The 21,851-nt window shown below is 42.0% G+C and overlaps 1 protein-coding gene across 5 annotated transcripts in view; it reads right to left on the bottom strand.

Annotated features, from left to right (window-relative positions):
• Positions 1 to 9,397: 9,397 nt before the first annotated feature.
• LOC110537252 (neurofibromin) overlaps positions 9,398 to 21,851 on the bottom strand; it is a 63,009-nt gene continuing 50,555 nt past the window's right edge. For 2 of the 5 annotated variants that reach the window (XM_021623148.2, XM_021623149.2), the window contains 19 exons: positions 21,369 to 21,509; positions 20,021 to 20,300; positions 19,594 to 19,808; positions 17,692 to 17,753; positions 17,312 to 17,453; positions 16,802 to 16,903; positions 16,213 to 16,353; positions 15,921 to 16,047; positions 15,698 to 15,829; positions 15,394 to 15,529; positions 15,055 to 15,212; positions 14,698 to 14,823; positions 13,793 to 13,914; positions 13,611 to 13,711; positions 13,367 to 13,509; positions 13,217 to 13,263; positions 12,916 to 13,132; positions 11,391 to 11,508; positions 9,398 to 11,017 (listed from right to left, as the gene is read on the bottom strand). In XM_021623148.2, the coding sequence (XP_021478823.1) occupies positions 10,858 to 11,017; positions 11,391 to 11,508; positions 12,916 to 13,132; positions 13,217 to 13,263; positions 13,367 to 13,509; positions 13,611 to 13,711; positions 13,793 to 13,914; positions 14,698 to 14,823; positions 15,055 to 15,212; positions 15,394 to 15,529; positions 15,698 to 15,829; positions 15,921 to 16,047; positions 16,213 to 16,353; positions 16,802 to 16,903; positions 17,312 to 17,453; positions 17,692 to 17,753; positions 19,594 to 19,808; positions 20,021 to 20,300; positions 21,369 to 21,509 (2,670 nt within the window). In that variant the 3' untranslated portion in view covers positions 9,398 to 10,857. The remainder of the gene's footprint in view (positions 11,018 to 11,390; positions 11,509 to 12,915; positions 13,133 to 13,216; positions 13,264 to 13,366; positions 13,510 to 13,610; positions 13,712 to 13,792; positions 13,915 to 14,697; positions 14,824 to 15,054; positions 15,213 to 15,393; positions 15,530 to 15,697; positions 15,830 to 15,920; positions 16,048 to 16,212; positions 16,354 to 16,801; positions 16,904 to 17,311; positions 17,454 to 17,691; positions 17,754 to 19,593; positions 19,809 to 20,020; positions 20,301 to 21,368; positions 21,510 to 21,851) is intronic. The other 3 variants (XM_021623152.2, XM_021623153.2, XM_021623150.2) reach the window with 2 other exon arrangements.

Genomic DNA, 21,851 nt, shown 5'->3' with positions numbered 1-21,851 from the left:
AGATAGAATTTGTAGATAATTGGCCCTCTTTCTGGGACTCACCCACAAACAGGACCAAGCCTGGCCTGTTGAGGAGTGACAGACTCCATCCTAGCTGGAGGGGTGCTCTCATCTTATCTATGAACATAGACAGGGCTCTAACTCTTCTAGCTCCACGATGAGATAGGGTGCAGGCCAGGCAGCAGGCTGTTAGCCAGCCTGCCAGCATAGTGGAGTCTGCCACTAGCACAGTCAGTGTAGACAGCTCAGCTATCCCCATTGAGACCTTGTCTTTGCCTCGATCTAGGTTGGGCAAAACTAAACATGGCGGTGTTCGCTCTATCAATCTCACTGGAATAAAGACCTACTGTCTTTATTGAAAGAGATTGTCATATCTCAAAATAGGGCTACTTAATGTTAGATCCCTCACTTCAAAGGCAGTTATAGTCAATGAACAAATCCCCGATCATAATCTTGATGTGATTGACCTGACTGAAAAATGGCTTAAGCCTGATGAATTTACTGTGTTAAATGAGGCCTCTCCTCCTGGTTACACTAGTGACCATATCCTCGTGTTTCCTGCAAAGGCGGAGGTGTTGCTAACATTTACGATAGTACATTTCAGTTTACAAAAAAAGACTGCATTTTCATCTTGAAATCTATGCAGCCTACTCAATCACTTTTTATAGCTCCTGTTTACAGGCCTCCTGGGCCATATACAGCGTTCCTCACGGAGTTCCCTGAATTCCTATCGGACCTTGTAGTCATGGCAGATAATATTCACATTTTTGGTGACTTTAATATTCCCTTGCAAAAGTCCACAGACCCAATCCAAAAGGCTTTCGGAGCCACCATCGACTCAGTGGGTTTTTCCACAGTCATACTCTGGACCTAGTTTTATTCCCGTGGAATAAATATTGTGGATCTTAATGTTTTTCCTCATAATCATGGACTATCGGACCACCATTTTATTACCTTTGCAATTTCAACAAATAATCTGTTCAGACCCCAACTAAGGATCATCAAAAGCTGTGCTATAAATTCTCAAACAACCCAAAAGCTTCCTAGATACCCTTCCACCTACCCAAGGACATCAGAGTTCAAAAATCGGTGAATCACCTAACTGAGGAACTAAATTTAACCTTGTGTAATACCCTATACGCTGTCGCACCCCTAAAAACAAAAAAACATTTGTCATAAACTAGCTCCCTGGTATACAGAAAAAAGCAAGCTTCCAGAAAATTGGAACAGAAATGGCACTACACCAAACTGGAAGTCTTCAGATTAGCTTGGAAAGACAGTACCAAAGAGCCCTCACTGCTGCTCGATCATCCTATTTTTCCAACATAATTGAGGAGAATAAGAACAATCCAACATTTATTTTTGATACTGTCGCAAATCTAACTAAAAAGCAGCATTCCCCAAGAGAGGATGGCGTTCACTTCAGCTGTGATAAATTCATTAACTTCTTTGAGGAAAAGATCATGATCATTAGAAAGAAAATTACAGACTCCTCTTTAAATGTGTGTTTTTTTCCAAAGCTTAGTTGTCCTGAGTCTGCACAACACTAGCCAGGACCTAGGATCAAGGGAGACTCCTTGCTGTCCCCAGTCCACCTGCTGCTGCTCCAGTTTCAACTGTTCTGCCTGCGGCTATGGAACCCTGACCTGTTCACTGGACGTGCTACCCTTGTCCTGGGACCTGCTATTTTTGACTCTCTCTCTACTGCACCTCTCTCTACTGCCTACCTCCTCATGCCTTTTGCACACAATGTATATAGATTCTTTTTTTATACTATGTTATTGACTTGTTTATTGTTTACTCCATGTGTAACTCTGTGTTGTTGTCTGTTCACACTGCTATGCTTTATCTTGGCCAGGTCGCAGTTGCAAATGAGAACTTGTTCTCAACTAGCCTACCTGGTTAAATAAAGGTGAAATAAAAAAAGTGCATGAGCGTGATGATGGATTGTCGTGTGATTTCATTTACGGTCCATTAAATCCATATTATCCTCCTTTTGCTGTATATCTCTGATGTTGAGATGTGTCTGTTACTTGAACTCTGTGATGCTTTTATTTGGGCTGCAATTTCTGAGGTGCAGTTTACTCTAATGAACTTATCCTCTGCAGCAGAGGTAACTCTGGGTCTGCCTTTCCTGTGGCAGTCCTAATGAGAGCCAGATTCATCATAGCGCTTGATGGTTTTTGCAACTGCACTTGAAGAAACTTTCAAAGGTAGTGACATTTTCCAGATTGGGTAACCTTCCTTTCTTAAAGTAACGATGGGCTTTGCTTTTTTGAGCTGTCTTTTACCAAATAGGCCTCTCATCTGTATACCACCCCTACCTTGACACAACACAACTCATTGGCTCAAACACATTATTAAGAACATTACATGATATGTGTTATTTCATAGTTTGGATGTCTTAACTATTATTCTACAATGTAGAAAATAGTAAAAACAAAGAAAAACCTTTGACTGGGTAGGTGTGTCCAAACCTTTGACTGGGTAGGTGTGTCCAAACCTTTGAATGGGTAGGTGTGTCCAAACCTTTGACTGGGTAGGTGTGTCCAAACCTTTGAATGGGTAGGTGTGTCCAAACCTTTGACTGGGTAGGTGTGTCCAAACCTTTGACTGGGTAGGTGTGTCCAAACCTTTGAATGGGTAGGTGTGTCCAAACCTTTGAATGGGTAGGTGTGTCCAAACCTTTGAATGGGTAGGTGTGTCCAAACCTTTGACTGGGTAGGTGTGTCCAAACCTTTGACTGGGTAGGTGTGTCCAAACCTTTGACTGGGTAGGTGTGTCCAAACCTTTGAATGGGTAGGTGTGTCCAAACCTTTGACTGGGTAGGTGTGTCCAAACCTTTGAATGGGTAGGTGTGTCCAAACCTTTGACTGGGTAGGTGTGTCCAAACCTTTGAATGGGTAGGTGTGTCCAAACCTTTGACTGGGTAGGTGTGTCCAAACCTTTGACTGGGTAGGTGTGTCCAAACCTTTGACTGGGTAGGTGTGTCCAAACCTTTGACTGGGTAGGTGTGTCCAAACCTTTGACTGGGTAGGTGTGTCCAAACCTTTGACTGGGTAGGTGTGTCCAAACCTTTGACTGGGTAGGTGTGTCCAAACCTTTGACTGGGTAGGTGTGTCCAAACCTTTGACTGGGTAGGTGTGTCCAAACCTTTGACTGGGTAGGTGTGTCCAAACCTTTGACTGGGTAGGTGTGTCCAAACCTTTGACTGGGTAGGTGTGTCCAAACCTTTGACTGGAATTGTATATAGCAATAAAAACTGTAACAGAGACACCGAATAAGTCAGAGGAAAAACAAAAATAAATGGAGGAACTTATTCAAGAAAGATCAAGTGTGCTTTATTTTTTATAATATATTAAACTGGATGGAATATATTGTAACAAATATATATATTTTTTAATCTTCAACAAAGAAATGCTACCAAAAATAATTTATTGAAACTTGTTACAAATGTTTGCATCATCCATTATTTTTTTAAATGAATAGTGTAAAATGTACAGCTGTACAGAAAGACTCATGTGAAGGCCCAATTATAGAGGAGGAACTTCTAGATGCAATTAAAGCCTTCAAGTCCGGAAAAACTCCAGGGCTGAATGGCATACCAGTTGAGGTATATCAAATAGGTCCATTATTAACATGTTTTACCACTCCTATAAAAATGATAAAATGATAGACTATCAGATACTGAGCAAGAAGGTCTAATTTCACTATTACTGCAACAGGACCCAGATGGTAAATATAAAGATCCAGTCCACCTAAAAAAACTGAAGACCCCTTATACTTCATTGTTGTGATGCCAAAATCCTAGCAAAATGCATAACGCATAGAATTTAAAAAGTATTGTCATATTATTCATCCTAATCAGACAGTTTTTTTTACATGGACAATACAGTGGAGATAATATAGGACTATAAAGTACTGTAAACAATAGAACACTATGAAACATCTGGAAAACCAGGCCTGGTATTCATAGCTAATTTTGAAAATGCCTTTGATAAAGTACGACTGGAATTGATATATAAACGTTTGGATCATTTTTATTTGGTAGAATCTCTTATACAATGGGTACAAGTTATGTATAGTAACACCAGGTGTAAAATAGTCAATAATGGCTACTTCTCAGAAAGTAATAAATTGTTAAGAGGAGTATTTATATATTATGGCCATCAAAATATTAGCTATTAAAATCCAACAATAATATCAAGGGGCTAAAACTCCAGGGCTTAAGATCAAAGGTGTCATTGTACACGGACGATTCATGTTTCATTTCAAATCAGCAATTTGGATCCCTCCACAGCCTCATAGAGGATCTAGATCATTTTTCTAACCTCTCTGGATTAAATCCGAATTATGATAAAAGCAATATATTAGGTATCGGACCTTTTACGTTACCGTGCAGTTTACCAATATAATGGGACAACGGTGAATTGGACATACTCGGTATTCATATCCCAAAATAAATAAATGATCTCACTACAATACATTTTAATAAAAAGTTAGCCAAATTAGATAACACCTGTCTATTTGTGGAAAAATCCCCCTGATTAATTCTAATTCATATCCCTATTTACTTATGGCCCCGTGGGCTTTAATTTTTCTCTCTTATTTTACTAATTAGGGAGGGGGAGCACTTTCTCATCATCAATAAATTGTACATCAAAAGCACACTCAAACACACATACATGCCATTATCTTCAAATATGACTCCAGCAGCTAGAGGTCGGACAGAAATGATTTATTAGGGCAACATCTGTAAATGTCAGATGAGGACAGCAACCTATCATACAGTGGAGGTTTAGAGTACACAGTCATCTATATCCTCGATTTGAACTTTTTATTTTCCTCAATATAGTTAATGACAATGCAGTGACATGATGGAGAGGTCATCATTACTAACACTAGAATCATTCAATTTGTATGATTTACATGTACAGCAACTAACTGCTTTACAAAAAGCTAAATAATACAATATATCATCACATGTATTTACAGTGTAGTAAATATACCTTTGTCAATTTTTACACAAAATTATTTACAGAGGTGGAGCTTACTGTGTAAAAAAAATGAGGGAAAGAAACAGTAAAACTGTGGCCAGTGGTTAAAAATATTTTGCATAACCTTGAGATGTGCCAAATTAGGAGATATCACACCAGCGCAAGACACAATTGACTTCAGTTGAGAATCATGAAAACCAACAACACATTTACAGAGAGCTCAGTCTGCCTTTCAGAGACAAGTGTCTGCTCCCACACTTTCCTCTGGTATTAGTGTGATAACAGGTGGTGGGGGTGCTCTGCATCCAAAACTTTTTCAGCTGTCATTTCTATGCTTTACCATTTTGAAAGGAAGTCCAAATGGCCATTCCTGTATATTAAAAGCAACGTTTGAAGAGAAAATACATTTTTAAATTGTTTTATCCTTTGCATTGATCAAAGTGGTTAACTGATATCTATATACTCTCTCTCCTATGCTGCTGCAAATAAATGTTAGAGCCTTCAAATACAGACATGTTCAATTCATTCAATTTAGGACACATTGTATGTGAATTCATTCCTTTCAGTTCTTTAAAGTGGCACATTTCCATTGAGTAAAACCAAGGCAAAAACATTCCCTCCAGCCTAACCTTTCAGATGAGACACTGAGAAGGGGTCTATTGAAGATAGGGTTATCAGTGTTCTGTCCGCCTGCTATACACTGTAAAATAAAGAAATATCAAATAGAAACAGTTGGTTGGGTTCACTCTTCAAAGCATATGCGCTTGAAACAGAGATCTGTACAGTTCCTAAAAGTCTGATGAGGACAGAACTAAATAACTGATACTTTCACGATACACACATCATAGTACATGATGACGAAAGCTGCGATTTTGACTAAAAAGCATTGATTCATAGCTTGGTCCATCTCTCTTTCACTAGTTGTATCATCTCGCATTCCCATAAAAAAAGCAAACTATTATTTGTGGGTTAGTTTATTGGACTTCTCAGAGGACTTTATCAATACACAGTAGTTTTAGAGTTTGTTTGTACTATATTGCCGTTCCTTAACTTTGGTTTCCTTCACACTAGATCTTTTGAAATCTTGTTGATTACGTTTGGTAAACTTGCTCCATTTTATCTTTAAATCTTTATTTTTTTTCCCTTTCCATGATGTGGAACTGCTTCTTCTGGACATATATCCTCCTGATTCAAGTATAATAAAACATTTGTAAACAAAATCCAGGCATGGAGTTCAACTTCATCACACATGGTTCATTACCTCTCAACAGCACCAACACACTTTGATTTTGGAAAAAACAACTAAGTGTGCACATTGTTCATTTTCTTGTGGTCATCATGTCAAATCTAAACCAGATTAATAGAATAGGAAAACAAATGTATGTTTGAGCATGGTTGTTGATTGTTAAGATGGCTGGATGTATGGGACAAACTAAATGGCCAGTAAAACACTAGTGTTTTTTTAAACTGTCAAGTCTTCATATCCTCCCTCCTATCTCTATACACCAACTCCTACTCAGTGTACATAATACACATGCTCTCCTCAGCAAAGGCAAGTCAAAAAACATCTCATGGAATCGTGTTTTACCCCAGGATAATCATTATGATAACAAGTCATTTACAAAAAAAACATTCTAAAGGAGTTGGCACAAGCATCCAAAACAACCATGACTTCGACTCAATGTATGGCACTGGTAACCTCAAACAGTAGAAATGAGGAACCAGGCTCCACAATAAATTGAAAGGTGTAACCAGAGGACTCCTGTGCTGCTCAACAAACTGCACCTTGTTGTTACAGAAAGGGAAGTCTCTACTGTTTGCCACACGTTCAGTCTATCTGTGCAATACATATCGGACCAACTGAAAAGGCTCAGAGATAGTCAAAAATGATAAAACTACAGAACAGGTTTGATTTTCCTTTCGCTACTGCAAGCTAGTCTTTGGTGCAGCATCCCAGGGCCTGCCACACTGCATCATGGGACTGACCCCTATGCCTATATCTTTACAAGTGCCACACTATCGACTAATGAGGGAAGACAATGGCAAGAAGGGCCAGTAACACCCTGTACAGCTTTACTCCCAATAAACATAGTTCTATCTGAGAACAGACTGTCTGACAATAGTCTCAATCCCTCACAATGCTTTTTTTTGGCAGCATTTCAGTAGGCTAATTTTAAACATGGAAAACACTATTCAGTAGATATGTGTCTTGAGGTGATTACTACCATAGGTTATTTTTTACTATAAACTGGGTGGTTCGAGCCCTGAATGCTGATTGGCTGACAACCTTGGTATATCAGACCGCATATAATGGGTATGACAAAATATATATTTTTTACTGCTCTAATTACGTTGGTAACCAATTTATAATAGCAATAAGGCACCTTGGGTTTATGGTATATGGCCAATACACCACGGCTAGGGGTGTATCCAGGCACTCAGCGTTGCATCGTGCATAAGAACAGCCCTTAGCCATGGTATATTGGCCATATACTACACCTCCTCGTGCCTTATTACTTATTTCATATTTCTAATCTTTCAAATTAAATATTTATTTTGCAATTATACAATTCAATGAAATTCTAAAATAATTCATAACTATATCATTGTGTATGCAACCAATACAATTAGATTGTAATTACCTTACATTATTTTACATCATGAACAGGGACATATTTACTTTAGCTTTTGATCCTGGAACATAATTGGCACCAATTTTCACAAAACAAAGAGCAAACTGAAAACAATACTGTTGTGACTTCAATATTTCATTGTCTTAAATACAGGTGCAACATTTGTAGATGCAAACCCTCAGCAACTCTGGTCCCTAGAGTCATGGACTTTGTTTGAATACTTATTTAACAATGTTTTACATGAATATTTAACCATACAGGTTCATTATTGTCAGGCAGCTGATTAGTAATGACTGTATACTTGTATCATAAGGTATTGTGTGTGTGTTTATATACTGTGTCAGTCAAAAGTTTGGACACACCTACAAATTCCAGGGTTTTTCTTTATTTTAAATATTTCCTACATTGTAGAATAATAGTGAAGACATCAAAACTATGAAATAACACATATGGAATCATGTAGTAACCAAAAAAGTGTTAAACAAATCTAAATATATTTAACATTTGAGATTCTACAAAGTAGCCACCCTTTTCCTTGATAGCGTTGCACACTCTTGGCATTCTCTCAACCAGCTTCATGAGGTAGTCACCTGGAATGCATTTCAATTAACAGGTGTGCCTTGTTAACTTAATTTGTGGAATTGCTTTCCTTCTTAATGCATTTGAGCCAATCAGTTGTGTTGTGACAAGGTAGGGGTAGTATACAGAAGATAGCCCTATTTAGTAAAAGACCAAGTCCATATTATGGCAAGAAAATCTAAAAATAAGCAAAGAGAAATCACAGTCCATCATTACTTTAAGACATGAAGGTCAGTCAATCTGGAAAACTTCAAGAACGTTGAAAGTTTCAAGTGCAATCTCAAAAACCATCAAGCACAATGATGAAACTGGCTCTCATGAGGACCGCCACAGGAAAGGAAGACCCAGAGTTACCTCTGCTGCAGAGAAGTTCATTAGAGTTAACTGCACCTCAGATTGCAGCCCAGATAAATGCTTCACAGAGTTCAAGTAACAGACATAACTCAACATCAACTGATCAGAGGAGACTGCGTCTTCATGGTCAAATTGCTGTAAAGAAAACACTACTAAAGAATACCGGACATTAGACCGGTGGAAATCTGTCCTTTGGTCTGATGAGTCCAAATTTGAGATTTTGGGTTCCAACCGCTGTGTCTTTGTGAAACGCAGAGTAGGTGAACAGATGATCTCTGCATGTGTGGTTTCCACTGTGATGTATGGAGGTGGTGTGATGGTGTGGGGATGGTTTGCTGGTGACACGGTCAGTGATTTATTTTGAATTCAAGGCACACTTAACTAGCATGACTACCACAGCATTCTGCAACGATACGCCATCCCATCTGGTTTGCGCTTAATGGAACTATCCTTTGTTTTTCAACAGGACAATGACCCAAAACACACCTCCAGGCTGTGTAAGGGCTATTTGACCAAGGAGAGCGCTGCATCAGATGACCTGGCCTCCACAAATCACCCAACCACAACCCAATTGAGATGGTTTGGGATGAGTTGGAACACAGCGTGAAGCAAAAGCAGCCAAAAAGTGCTAAGCATCTCCTTCAAGAGTATTGGAAAAGCATTCCAGGTGAAGCTGGTTGAGAGAATGCCAAGAGTGTGCATAGCTGTCAAGGCAAAGGGTGGCTACTTTGAAGAATCTTAAATATAAAATATATTTTGATTTGTTTAACACTTTTTTTTGTTACTACATGATTCCATGTGTTATCTTATAGTTTTGATGTCTTCACTAATATTCTACAATGTAGAAAATTGTAAAAAATAAAGAAAAACCCTTGAATGAGTAGGTGAGGCCAAACTTTTGACTGGTACTGTATATATACACGACACACACACACACACACAAACACACACACGAAAACCCTAGAAAAGGCACACAATGAACAAAACAACCTCCCAAGTGTGTGTTGTGTGTGCATATATATGTGTGTTTACAGTAAGTGTGGGCAAGAATGAGACAATTACAACTGAGACTACCACTATAGATATTATACATTTCAAAGCTAAGGCGGATTTCCAATGTCCATTCCAACATAGGAGGACATTGTCTATTCCTGTTTTTCCTCCAGATTTTCCTTCCCAACTTTCCCTGACATAGTGTTGTGAAACGTGAACAGTGTGCTGATTAAAAGCTTAAGTTCTGAAACCTGCAGGACTGCTGTCCTCCAACACCAGAGTGGCCTGTCTAGTTGACCCTCTCTGGCACTCCATCATGTGAGAATAAAAATACTGCCTAATCAAGAGGAATCCCCACATCTTGGACAATCAATAACCAATGAAGACACATGGCTTGGGCATCATTGGATTGTGCCTGACAAAGCTCAAAAAGGGCAAATTGATCATCCAGCCCCCACCTCCACAGCACAGTAAACCACTAATGTCTGTTGTTGGCCATGCTTTTCACAGATGTTGCAAATACAGGATGGTTTTAGTGCTTTCAGTGATTTCCTCCAGAACGGTGTGTGTGTGTTTCAGGGTAGTGCTCTCCCTCTGCAGTGATGGTGGGTGAGAGGGATCCCTTTCCTCAACACTGGGTCCAAGGTCCAATCTCTATTGTCATGTCCATGTCTCAATGAGAGGCATTTGCAGCTCATATTTTGATCTAGTTCAGCCCCATTGTCAAAGCTCTCTCAGCTTCAAGAAACATGTCCTTCTACTAACAACACTTAAAGGCAAAAAACAAACACATGTACATGCATGTTGAATTACAGAATGTTGTGCAAATCACAGAAATGGTTCTCATTATACTTTGTCATTATGATAGAAAATTCAACCAAGAAAAAAGAAGCAAGACAACAAAGTGGCTTCAGATACTATGATCCCTACTGTTTCTGCAGTGCTGTCAATGTCAGTGCTTTCTTTCAACTGATGCTGTTTTAAAAAAAGGATTCCAATGTAGCTCATTATGTGACACAAAAAGACCAAATGAAACAACGGCAGACTCAGACACTGACTGCTTCACAAACAAAACAACGCATCATATTCAGACAGTTCTTCAATATATGTTGATCGTCAAGCAAATATGGCTGACTGGACGGGTTAGGGTCAAAGAAACACGCAAAAAACAACAGAAAGAAACTGAGGAAAATCAAGGCTGAGAGAGAGAGAGAGAGAGAGAGAGATATCGATAAGACAGGAGAGTTGGAGTAGAAGTGCAGCATGATGACTGGCATGGGCGGCCCTGGTAGTGGGGGGTCCTAGTGGTGGGCATCTCTCATACGATCTTCTTGATGCTGGGCCGTTTGAAGCTGCCTGCGCTGCGCTGCTTCTGCACCTGGCTGGCAGAACCATGGCGTGTGCGTCCGCTGTTGCTGTGACCCGTGGTCGGAGAGAGCTCCACGTTCTCCTTGTCGATGCCTGCCGGAGGACGGATGGACACACGCCATCAGGTATAATATGTCACACTAATAATTGAGAAACTATTCTATTATATAATTCTACAGAAATTCTATTATATCATTCTACAGAAACGCTTTTGAGACATCCACCTGAAGAGTGTATATAACTACAGAGGTTATCTGTTGTTATATACAAATCCAACAATAGGCGGAGTAGTCAACCCATGGACTGATGTAAGTGATCCAACTTATCGCAACAGGGTTGCTCTGTGTTTTGAACAAACAGGACATATGGTGTACGGGCATTGAAACATTATGTACAAAGACTTCATCACAAACGCTCCAGTAGTGTTGTTTGGCTTTGTGATGGGCCTCTGCTTCCCCCCACACACCTCTGAGAGGCTGTGCCGTGTGCCTGGGAGTGAGGAGCAGCATGGGGACGAGGGGCTGTAATACCTGGCCGGACGAGGTGTGGGGTGAAAACGGCGGACTTAGAGCAAGGCAGAGAAGCTTCTCAGACACAGAGTGGGAAAGAAACAGGAGGGAGTGACCATGGCAACCCAAAAAGAGGAATGACAGGAAACAAAAGAGCAACATGATTAACAAAAACAAAACATAACAAAGAGTGACAGAAATCAATCATGAGAGGGAAAAATGATTCATTCAGCATTCTCAGGTGTATCAGACAATATGGTTTAGATTATAAGTATACATACCAAGTCTATCTATCTAATCAAGTCTCTTTAGTTCCAAATAAAATATAGAGCAAGAGGCTCATTCCTTCTTCCAAATAGTGGCATATCATGAATTACTCAAATGTTCTTCAGGACTAAAACAAATGAAACATTTCCAAAAGTATATAGACATCCAGAATAGAATATGTTCTGAACACAAATGTGGATGCTACCATGATTACGGAAAATCAAGAATCGTGAATAATAATGAGGGAGAAAGTTAGAGGCATAGATATCATAACCCACAAAATGCTAACCTCCCCTGTTACTGGTACTGCATCAATTACTTTCTCACATATCATTATCACCATTCATTCATAATTATCTGTAATTCATTCATGATTATCACGATTCAGTCATGGTAGCATCCATAAACTATAAGTGAATTTTTCCAAATACTAATGACACCTTCAAATGGCAGACTAGATGCATGAAGTGCTTTCATTTCTAAACAGTAAAACAGACAGAAAATACCCTCACAGAAAAGGTGACATTCTGTACTGTCGCCTCACAGCAAACATCTGATGGAGTATAGGGCCAAATTAAAAGTCTTAGCTTCTGTCCAAATAAATACATAGGGGAGTGTATATAGTTTCTAGTTGTACCCGTCATTTCGGGGGGGGGGGGGGGGGGGGGGGGGGGGGGGGGCACACCACCTTGGTGGTGCTCTAATGAGACTTGTTGGAGATGGTCTATAAAATACACTGCATCAAGCATAACAAATGAGGAAAAGGGGCCACAAACATGAAATGAAATGTGTATGAACACTAAATGATCCATTTTGAGACCATGCATTAATTAAAGAAAGAGAGAATAAGCCTCACACATGGACCAGGTTGGGGAACCACTATGTAATGCTACATATAGTGGATGGAACTTTTCAGATGATGTTGGATTCAGTTGGAAATGGATGGATGGGTAATTTATATTTCTCTCTAATTATGTTTGTTAGCGCAAGTTTATTCTTCTGATTGGTAAAATGGAAAGACTAAACAGGCCAGACTATATTAAGATGAAGATAAAATGCAGACAGGTCAATGGATCAATTATTTATTTTGTTTGAGATAAAGGTGACTCTGTGGAGTATCACAGCTATTCCTAAGAATCAAATCTGCCAAGAGACAGAAGGGCTGGATTTGACTGCATGTGTTCGTGTGTGTGCGTACACTGTATCTGATCAGACCTGGGGAGTGCTGGGAGGTGGCCAGTGAGGTCATGGAGTTGGAGAGGTTGAGGTTGGCTGTGATGCTGAGCTGGCTCTGGCCCGGCGGGGGGTAGGGCGACGTGGGCGTACGCAGACACTCCTCGCTCGTCTCCTCGTCGATCCCTGGTAGATACGTGTCAATCAAAGCATCCAGGAACTTCACTATCAGCTCAGCGTAGTCTGGGAACTGGGTTTGCTGTTGGCACAAGGAATGTAATTTCCTAACACTGACAATAAACCTTCCATACGCTAAAGAGTTAAATGAGTTGTGTCTGCTCACCTTTGAGAAGGGCCCAGCGAATCTCCACAGACCATTAAACCCAAAGCCTGAGAGAGAAACCGAAGAAACATTGATGAGTATTAAATTGGCATTTTCACTCCAGAACCCATGGTTGTAACTGTATGGCGGGAGGAGTGGGTGGAGTCTCACTCTGCAGGTAGGAGGGCTGGTACAGGGGGGGTGACTCCTCGTGGTAAACCATACTCTGCACGATGCCATGGATGGGGTTTAGGAGGTTAGGGTCCTGGCACAGTGATAGGAGGGTGTTGATCTTTGAGTCCAGCAGGTTATGACTGGAGAGAAAACCACAAGATGATATTATTTACGCATGCGTACACATTAAAAGGGGATTGGAAAAAAGACAGACTTTATTGGGTTGAAATGAAACACTTACACAACTGGAAAGACTTTAGGGAAGACAACACTAGCTTCAGCTAAAAACTCGTAGAGGATTCTCTGGTCAAACTCATCTGTTGTATTCTTCACCAACGTAGCCTGTAGTAGAGGCAAGCATGTTAGAAATAGGCACAAACTAATACAGAGGAAGTGGGAGAGAAGCGGAGTGAGTGGTCTCACCAGGACAGTGAGCAGCAGAGCCTGGATCTTGGGGTCTGTGAGGACCTCCTCATCCAGCAGCACGTTGGACTCTGACACAGACACCTTCCTCAGGGTATGGTGGGAGATTCTTTGGGTCGATTCTGTGGCATGGAAGAGAGCGAGGGTGTGTGAAAGAGAGCGAGGGTGTGAGAGCGAGCGAGGGTGTGAGAGCGAGCGATAGGGACCTGTGCCAGTTTCAAAGAATCTGCAGTTCCCACAATCATTTTTGGACTTAAATGAATTATATGTCCCAAAGATTCTCGAAGAAAGAAAGAAAAAAAAGAAAATAAAATAATATATATATATTTTTTTTTTGTGTGTTTTTTTTAACCTTTATTTAACTAGGCAAGTCAGTTAAGAACAAATGACGGCCTACCCCCCCAGCCAAACCCTCCACTAACCCGGACGACGCTGGGCCAACTGTGCACCGACCTAGTGGGACTCCCGATGACGGTCGGTTTTGACACAGCCTGGGAACTAACCAGGGTCTGTAGTGAAGCCTCTAGCACAGCAATACAGTGCCTTAGACCGTAGCGCCATTCTGGAGGCCCAATATAACTTCGAAAATGGCTCATGAGCTTAGTTCAATTGTTTGACCCCATCAGGACCCCAAATAAGGTTGTTTTACTCCAAAGTAAATGTAAACAAACGCTTTATAGCCTCAGAACATGGTTAAAATGATCAATTTGATATCATGGATTGTCAGTGGCGGTCTATGAATTTGAGATTGGTTACATTTCTCCAGCCCCATGCCTCAGCTTTTTACCGAAACAGTGGCGGGGAAAACACTTTATTATTGTTTCAACTACAGGTTGCCCCTTTAAAATCAGTGTCAAAAGCCACAAACATTGTGTAAGTGTCTGGTATACAGGAGACAAACTGACCTGGACACTCATAATCGTTCTCCGCCACCCTCCTCATCTTTGGAGGCGTGGTGATTCCAGACTCCATCTCTGGCCTCTTTGGTGCTTTAGTGTCTGATATCAAGTGATCAAAACTCTTCCTAGTGCCTGATGAGCCAGCGTTGAAAAACTCATGTTAAACAATGGGGCATACATACACAGGTCAACTCCCCATACCTAAACTAGTACATACATGCATAGATATTCTATGGATATCCAAGTCATCATGTATGAATGTATATAGTCTAAATACCTCCGATCAGTTGTCGCATGTTAAAACTCCTCTGTTTGGTCAGAGCCCTGGATCTAGCAGCAGAGAATGACTGACAGGTGTCTTACCCAGCAGTTTCTTAGTGTTTGCTTGGGAAGGCTGGCCCATGTCCAGGCTCATGGACTTCCGTGTGCGCGGGCTGATCTGCCCCCCTGTGGGGTAGTGGACCACTAAGTAGCGCTCCGACACCTTGGGGGACGTCCACGGCTGACTCTCCCTAAGAGTTCTGACACAGAGGGAGGGGAGGGAAGAACAAAACATTCTGAAAGGTGAACACATACGGTCCATAAAATTCCTCTTTGACATTGTTCGATACAGCGAGAGACAAATTCTGCTTAGTCAGCTGGTGCTGCAGCTACTCTATCAGCCTCTACATCAACTCAGCAGTCAGCCCTGTAGTCATTCACCGGCAGCTGGGGTCGCTGTGGTGCACAGAGTACGTGTCCATGGGAACATTCTCCATGGTAACGTCTGAGAGGAGCAGGGACTTCCTGTGCTTGAGGCTACAGCGGCTCCGGACCTCCTCCGAGACAGTGAGGAGAGCTACACAGACATTTCACAGGTCAATTCAATACTATATCAGTTTATTTTCTACACAGAAACAGTTGCCATGCGAATAAAGAATATCATTGTTTAAAGACAATATGAACAATCCTACTATGGCTGAAAAATAAAAGTATGTCTTCATTGTGGAGTGCTCCGTTAACTCACCTGCCAGGTAGGCCACACTCTGGGTGTTCACCTCAAACTTGTCACAGTTGAGGTGTTTTCCCACCAGGGCCAGTAGTGTGTGGAGGATCCGGATGGTCCGCGCCACTGTGTTGGGGGAGGGGTGTCTGTACCCTAGACAGAGAGGTGGGTGGTTAGACAAAGAGCAGTCCCCATGAATGCAGTCCCCGGCCGACCCGAGGCTTAGACACCTCCACCTACTTACCTTTCAACAGATGACCCACTAGTGCAAAGTTGAAGTTGGAGTTGAAGTTGAGGCCCACGAAGTGGTCCATCTGTTTACAGTGCCACTCCAGAGGCTTCCTGATCTCCATAAACACCTCTTCTGGACTCTGGACAGGGAGAAACGGGAAGAACACACACAATTCAAGTTAGGGAAAGATAATGAAATCAAAGTGAAACTGTAAAAAGATCTGGCCGAAAATGTGAGCCGAATGTTTGTGGAAGACGAACCTTCTGAATGGGTGTGTGTCTGGTACCGTGTGTATGTTAAGTACCTTGTCATTGAAGACCCTGAGGCTGTCCAGTGTGTGGAGGTTCTGCTCCAGCAGAGCGGTGCCGGCAGAGTAGAGGTTGACCTCGTCCAGCTGGAGCACAGCCACGGCCACCCAGAACAGAGCCTTGTGCATGGGGGAGTCCTGAAGGAAAAACACAGGCTGTTATTTACTCTCACCACCACTACTGTCCAACACACACACAATCACCACACGCGCACACACACACACACACACAATCACCACACAATCACCACACGCGCACACACACACACACGGCCTTGTGCATAGGCGAGCCGTGGAGGGCCAACAAACACACTTGCAGTCAGAGCGAGTCTCACATGACCATTTACTGCCAACATCCATTGTCGCTCAGCAGCCAATTCACCACATACAGGCCAGGGCCAAAATAACTTCCCTCCTCTCAGTCAGCCTGCTTCAAACATGTGGGTTATACTCAATAGAATGTGGTTTGCAGGCGGGCACACATACATACACACACGCGCACACAAGAGGAAGTTAGCTCACCAGAACATTTAGCACATCTCTTAAATTAGCCTTTGAGAGTTGCCATCTGTGTGTTTGTGTGTACCTTGTTGAGGAGCGGCTGTAGCTTGGTGAGAGCAATGACTGTGGCTTCTATTAACACCTGGCTGTTGTAGTTATCAGGTCCCTTTAGACAGCTCTCCAGACCCTATGGGACCCAAGACAGCAGGTCAGTTCAGTCTGGGCAGCACAGGTTATACAAACACAGACCCTTTCAACAGACAGGATCAGACACCGTACAACTACTCCCAATACTTGTAGCAGAATCTATTGGAAAACGTGCGAAGATACCACTAGGAGTAGTGATGTTCATATGGACTTAGAATGTCACTTAGCAGGTTAAAAAAAAAGTACAAAAGATGCAAGCGCAGTTACTTGAAGTGATAGAATCTATTTTTTTGTGTGTTTTTACACTGACAAAGACACAGTACAAGATACACTACATATACATTTGACAAGATAGTACAGTATTTCAGGACGTGGTTTCCATGACATGTCCTAATTCTGGGTATAATATGACGTAGCGAGCAGCAGGGCAGAGTGATGGGACACAGACCCGGTCTATGCTGAGCAGGGGGCTGGCCTTGCTGAGGATCCTGATGATCTGTTTGATCTGGCCGTGGGTCACCCTCTTACTGATGCACCCAAACACCACCAGAGCTCTGGGCTGCAGGGACGGGTTGTACTGGAACGCAAACCTGATGGAGGGAAGGGAAGGGAGCGAGGAAGAGATGGAGGGAGAGAAGAGGGAATGATGAATACAATCCATTCACACGCATGCCTTATAAAAGCCAATCAAGTGGTCATCATCAGAAAATATGTAAGCTAAGCATTTAGAGTAGACAGTGTGGTTGGCTCCACTGAGTCAGTGTTAGTTAGCTCCACTGAGTCAGTGTTAGTTAGAAGAGGGTAAAAGGTGGTGTGAGTTTACCATACCTCTGAGCCAGCTCTGTCCACTGGTCCAGCCACTTACAGCTAGGAATGTCCCTCATACAGGCCTTGTGGAGGAGGGGAAACACAATTATGAGCATATACAGTACCAGTTAAAAGTTTGGACACACTCGCTCACTCACGGGTTCTTTATTTTGACTATTTTCTACATTGTCGAATAATAGTGAAGACATCAAAACTATGAAATAGCACATAATGAATTATGTAGTAACCAAAAAAATGTTAAACAAATCGAAATATATTTTAGATTCTTCAAAGGAGCCACCATTTGCCTTGATGACAGCTTTGCACACTCTTGACATTCTAACAACCAGCTTCATGAGGAACGCTTTTCCAACAGTCTTGAAGGAGGTCCCACATTTGCTGAGCACTTGTTGGCTACTTATTTTTTTTATTTTTTTTTACCATTATTTAACTAGGCAAGTCAGTTAAGAACAAATTCTTATTTACAATGACAGACAATTTTCGCAGCCCTATGGGCGGTCCTTCACTCTGCGGTCCAACTCATCCCAAACCATTTTGTGGAGACAATGTCATCTGATGCAGCACTCCATCACTCTCCTTCTTGGTCAAATATACCTTACACAGCCTGGAGGTGTGTTGGGTCATTATCCTGTTGAAAAACAAATGATGGTCCCACTAAGCGCAAACCAGATGGGAATGTGAATCGCTGCAGAATGCTGTTGAAGCCATGCTGGTTAAGTGTGCCTTGAATTCTAAATAAATCACCAACAGTGTCACCAGAAAAGCACCCCCACACCTACTCCTCCATGCTTCACAGTGGGAACCACACATGCTGAGATCATCTGTTCACTCACTCTGCATCTCACAAAGACACGGTGGTTGGAACCAAAATCTCAAATTTGGACTCATCAGACCAAAGGATAGATTTCCACCGGTCTAATGTCAATTTCTCGTGTTTTTGGCCCAAGCAAGTCTCTTCTTATTATTGGTGTCCTTTAGTAGTGGTTTCTTTGCAGAAATTAAACCATTCACGCAGTCTCCTCTGAACAGTTGATGTTGAGATGGGTCTGTTACTTGAAATCTGAGAAGCATTTATTTGGGTTGCAATCTCAGGTGCAGTTAACTTTAATGAACTTAGCCTTTGCAGCAGAGGTAACTCTGTCTTCCTTTCCTGTGGCGGTCCTCATGAGAGCCAGTTTCATCGTAGCGCTTGATGGTTTTTGCAACTGCACTTGAAGAAACTTTCAAAGTTCTTGAAGTTTTACGGATCGACTGACCTTCATGTCTTAAAGTAATGATGGACTGTAATTTCTCTTTGCTTATTTGAGCTGCTTTTGCCATAACATGGACTTGGACTTTTACCAAATAGAGCCATCTTCTGTATACCACCCCTGCCTTGTCACAACATAACTGATTGGCTCAAACACATTAAGAAGGAAAGAAATTCCACAAATGAACTTTTAACAACACACACCAGTTAATTGAAATGCATTCCAGGTGACTACCTCACAAAGCTGGTTGAGAGAATGCCAAGAGTGTGCAGAGCTGTCATCAAGGCAAAGGGTGGCTACGTTGAAGAATCTCAAATATATTTTGATTTGTTTAACACTTTTTTGGTTACTACATGATTCCATATGTGTTATTTCATAGTTTTGATGTCTTCACTATTATTCTACAATGTAGAAAATAGTACAAATAAAGAAAAATCCTGGAATGAGTAGGTGTGTCCAAACCTTTGACTGGTACTGTATGAAAAACATATTTTTTAAAATAACTTTTAAATTCTAGACTGGATTTGTGTGAAGGCAAGTAGAATATTGAATTTGGTTAGTGTTCACCGAACATCTAGACCGGTACAGACAGTAGTGTCATGCTATAGTGATGTAATGATAAGTAATTATGTCAGTGGGGTGATCTCCTGACCTCCATGATCTCCAGCAGGGCCTCAGTGACGGTCTCCAGGGAGGAGAGGGCGAAGGTCTCCCTCTCGTAGGACCCGGGGGAGAAGGAGCGGTCGCGGTAGCTGGAGCGGAAGGCGATGACCGCAGCAGACTTGACCTTACTGATGCCAAACAGCAGGTAGAACTTAGGCAGGGAGAACTCTGTCAGGCTCAGCCTCAGGACCTGCTTGGTCTCCTCTGGATGAGAGAAACACACATGGGAATAGTTATCACTGAGTCTCAGCAAGGCTATACATCAAGAAATACATCAAGAAAAAACTGCTTTCAAAACACTGAATCAACACGACACTGATCAACCCTCTGCCTTTTAGTCATGTTAACGCCTCCCTATTTATGTCTGTCTGTCCTCAGTCTACAGCCAGGGTGCCGTGTGTGTGTGGCTTCCTCACCGCTGAAGTTGAGCTGGGCGCAGGTACAGAGGGAGTGGATTATGTTGATGACCAGGCCGTGTGTGGAGGCTCGTAGGGACAGGGGACCGGTGGCCACCAGTAGTGTGACCACGTGGAACAGGTAGGGCAGGTGAGTGGCCACGTCCAGAGAGTTGTTGAAGGACAGCATGAGCATGTAACGGGCCAGGATGGCGATGTCATCCCACATCAGGTGCTGCTCCAGGGTGGGCGTGGGAGACAGACACGTCTTATCGATGATCTTACACATGCGGATGATCACCTGACAGATACACGGGTCGGGGTTAAGGTTACAGCAAAGGTCGGGTACGTTACCACATTTTACATCCTATCTACTATCTCTCCCTTCCACCCAAGGGAAAGAACAGAATGACTCAGGACTCTCATGTCACCTAGCATCTCTGGGAAGATCCCTTATCCCTCCTGTTTTGAAAGGTTACAGGCAGAACTGGGAATGCATCGAGTAATGCTTTATATCCCAGTCTGGTGTTGATCCATTGTACAATCACAATATCTAAACGTGTGTTCAGATTTTTGCCTTGACATATGAGAATAGATGGAAGAGAAAAGAGACGTCACCCCGACACAGACTGGCCTGTGTGTTCAGAGGCTTCCTTCCTCTTCCTGGCACTAGATCACATGATCAGCATTGTACAGTTTTTTTTATTATTTCACCTTTATTTAACCAAGTAGGCCAGTTGAGAAGAAGTTCTCATTTCCAACTGCGACCTGGCCCAGACTACTTCATTGGGCAATACATTAAACTCCCTCTTTCTTTCTGAGAAATCAGCTCAACAGTCAAAAGGAAATGATACATAATGCAGACCACCAAATGACAGAAATAGTTGTGACACAAACAGCACTGTTGTTGAGAGGTGCGGTGGTCATGACAACTGGAAGAGTTGTCAGCGTGCCAGGGTAGGCACATGGAAATATGTCTGCCTGCCTGTGCAGTTTGTGAGATTTAATTCATTCATACTGTAGGAGTACAAATACTAATCGGTAACAATATGTAATGTCATCTATAACATTGGATACTGTATTAGCTACTATTAATTCAGTGACATTACAAGATCACAACTTGCCATAAAGAAGTATAAGGAATGCATAGAACAGACTTTTCATGGCATTTGATAGGAAAACGGACATCCGGAAATCATTTATTCATCTGTAGAGGATCTGTATTGCAGCAGATATTCTTGTAGCAGATATTCTTGTCTAGACTCAAGTCACAGAACCAACCTGTGAAGGGAATAGCCTGTGAAGGGTTCAACCTGTGAAGGGAATAGCCACAGTAGTAATTCCTGAGGTGTATGTGTGTGTTGCTCACCTTGCTGGACACCAACTTGACGTTCCCTGAGGCCAGAGCCACAGCCGTGTCGGCCATCACCTCAGCCTTGATGGATCCCAGGCCTCCTGTAGCGCTGGTCTTGATGAAGCTGTCCAACACCACGTCCAACAGGTCCGTTATCTACAGAACAAGGATACAACAGGACCTCAGCTCAGAGACTAAATAAATCCCCCTCCATTACTAACTAGCGTATTTGTCTCAAGTAATTTCTATTTCAGAATGCCAGCATCTTTTTCAGTCAGACCACAACTTCCCGCTCTACACTAACACGCAAAGATACGTTTTTCATGATTTTCAGGTGGCTAGCATGATAACTGGTTGCGATCTGAAAAGTACAGGGACGCTGACAAAGAGAGTTATTTGTAATACCTACATAAGGGGATAACACACTCTCATAATATCTGATAAGGCCTCTATAACATCCTGAACAGTGAGTCCACTGAATCCTTCAGCCATTTCACA

The sequence above is a fragment of the Oncorhynchus mykiss genome, chromosome 12 (genome assembly GCF_013265735.2).
Source record: "Oncorhynchus mykiss isolate Arlee chromosome 12, USDA_OmykA_1.1, whole genome shotgun sequence".
In the NCBI taxonomy this organism is placed as follows: domain Eukaryota; kingdom Metazoa; phylum Chordata; class Actinopteri; order Salmoniformes; family Salmonidae; genus Oncorhynchus; species Oncorhynchus mykiss.
Note: the sequence above shows the minus strand (reverse complement) of the source record. Positions and strands in the feature narration are given on the sequence as shown.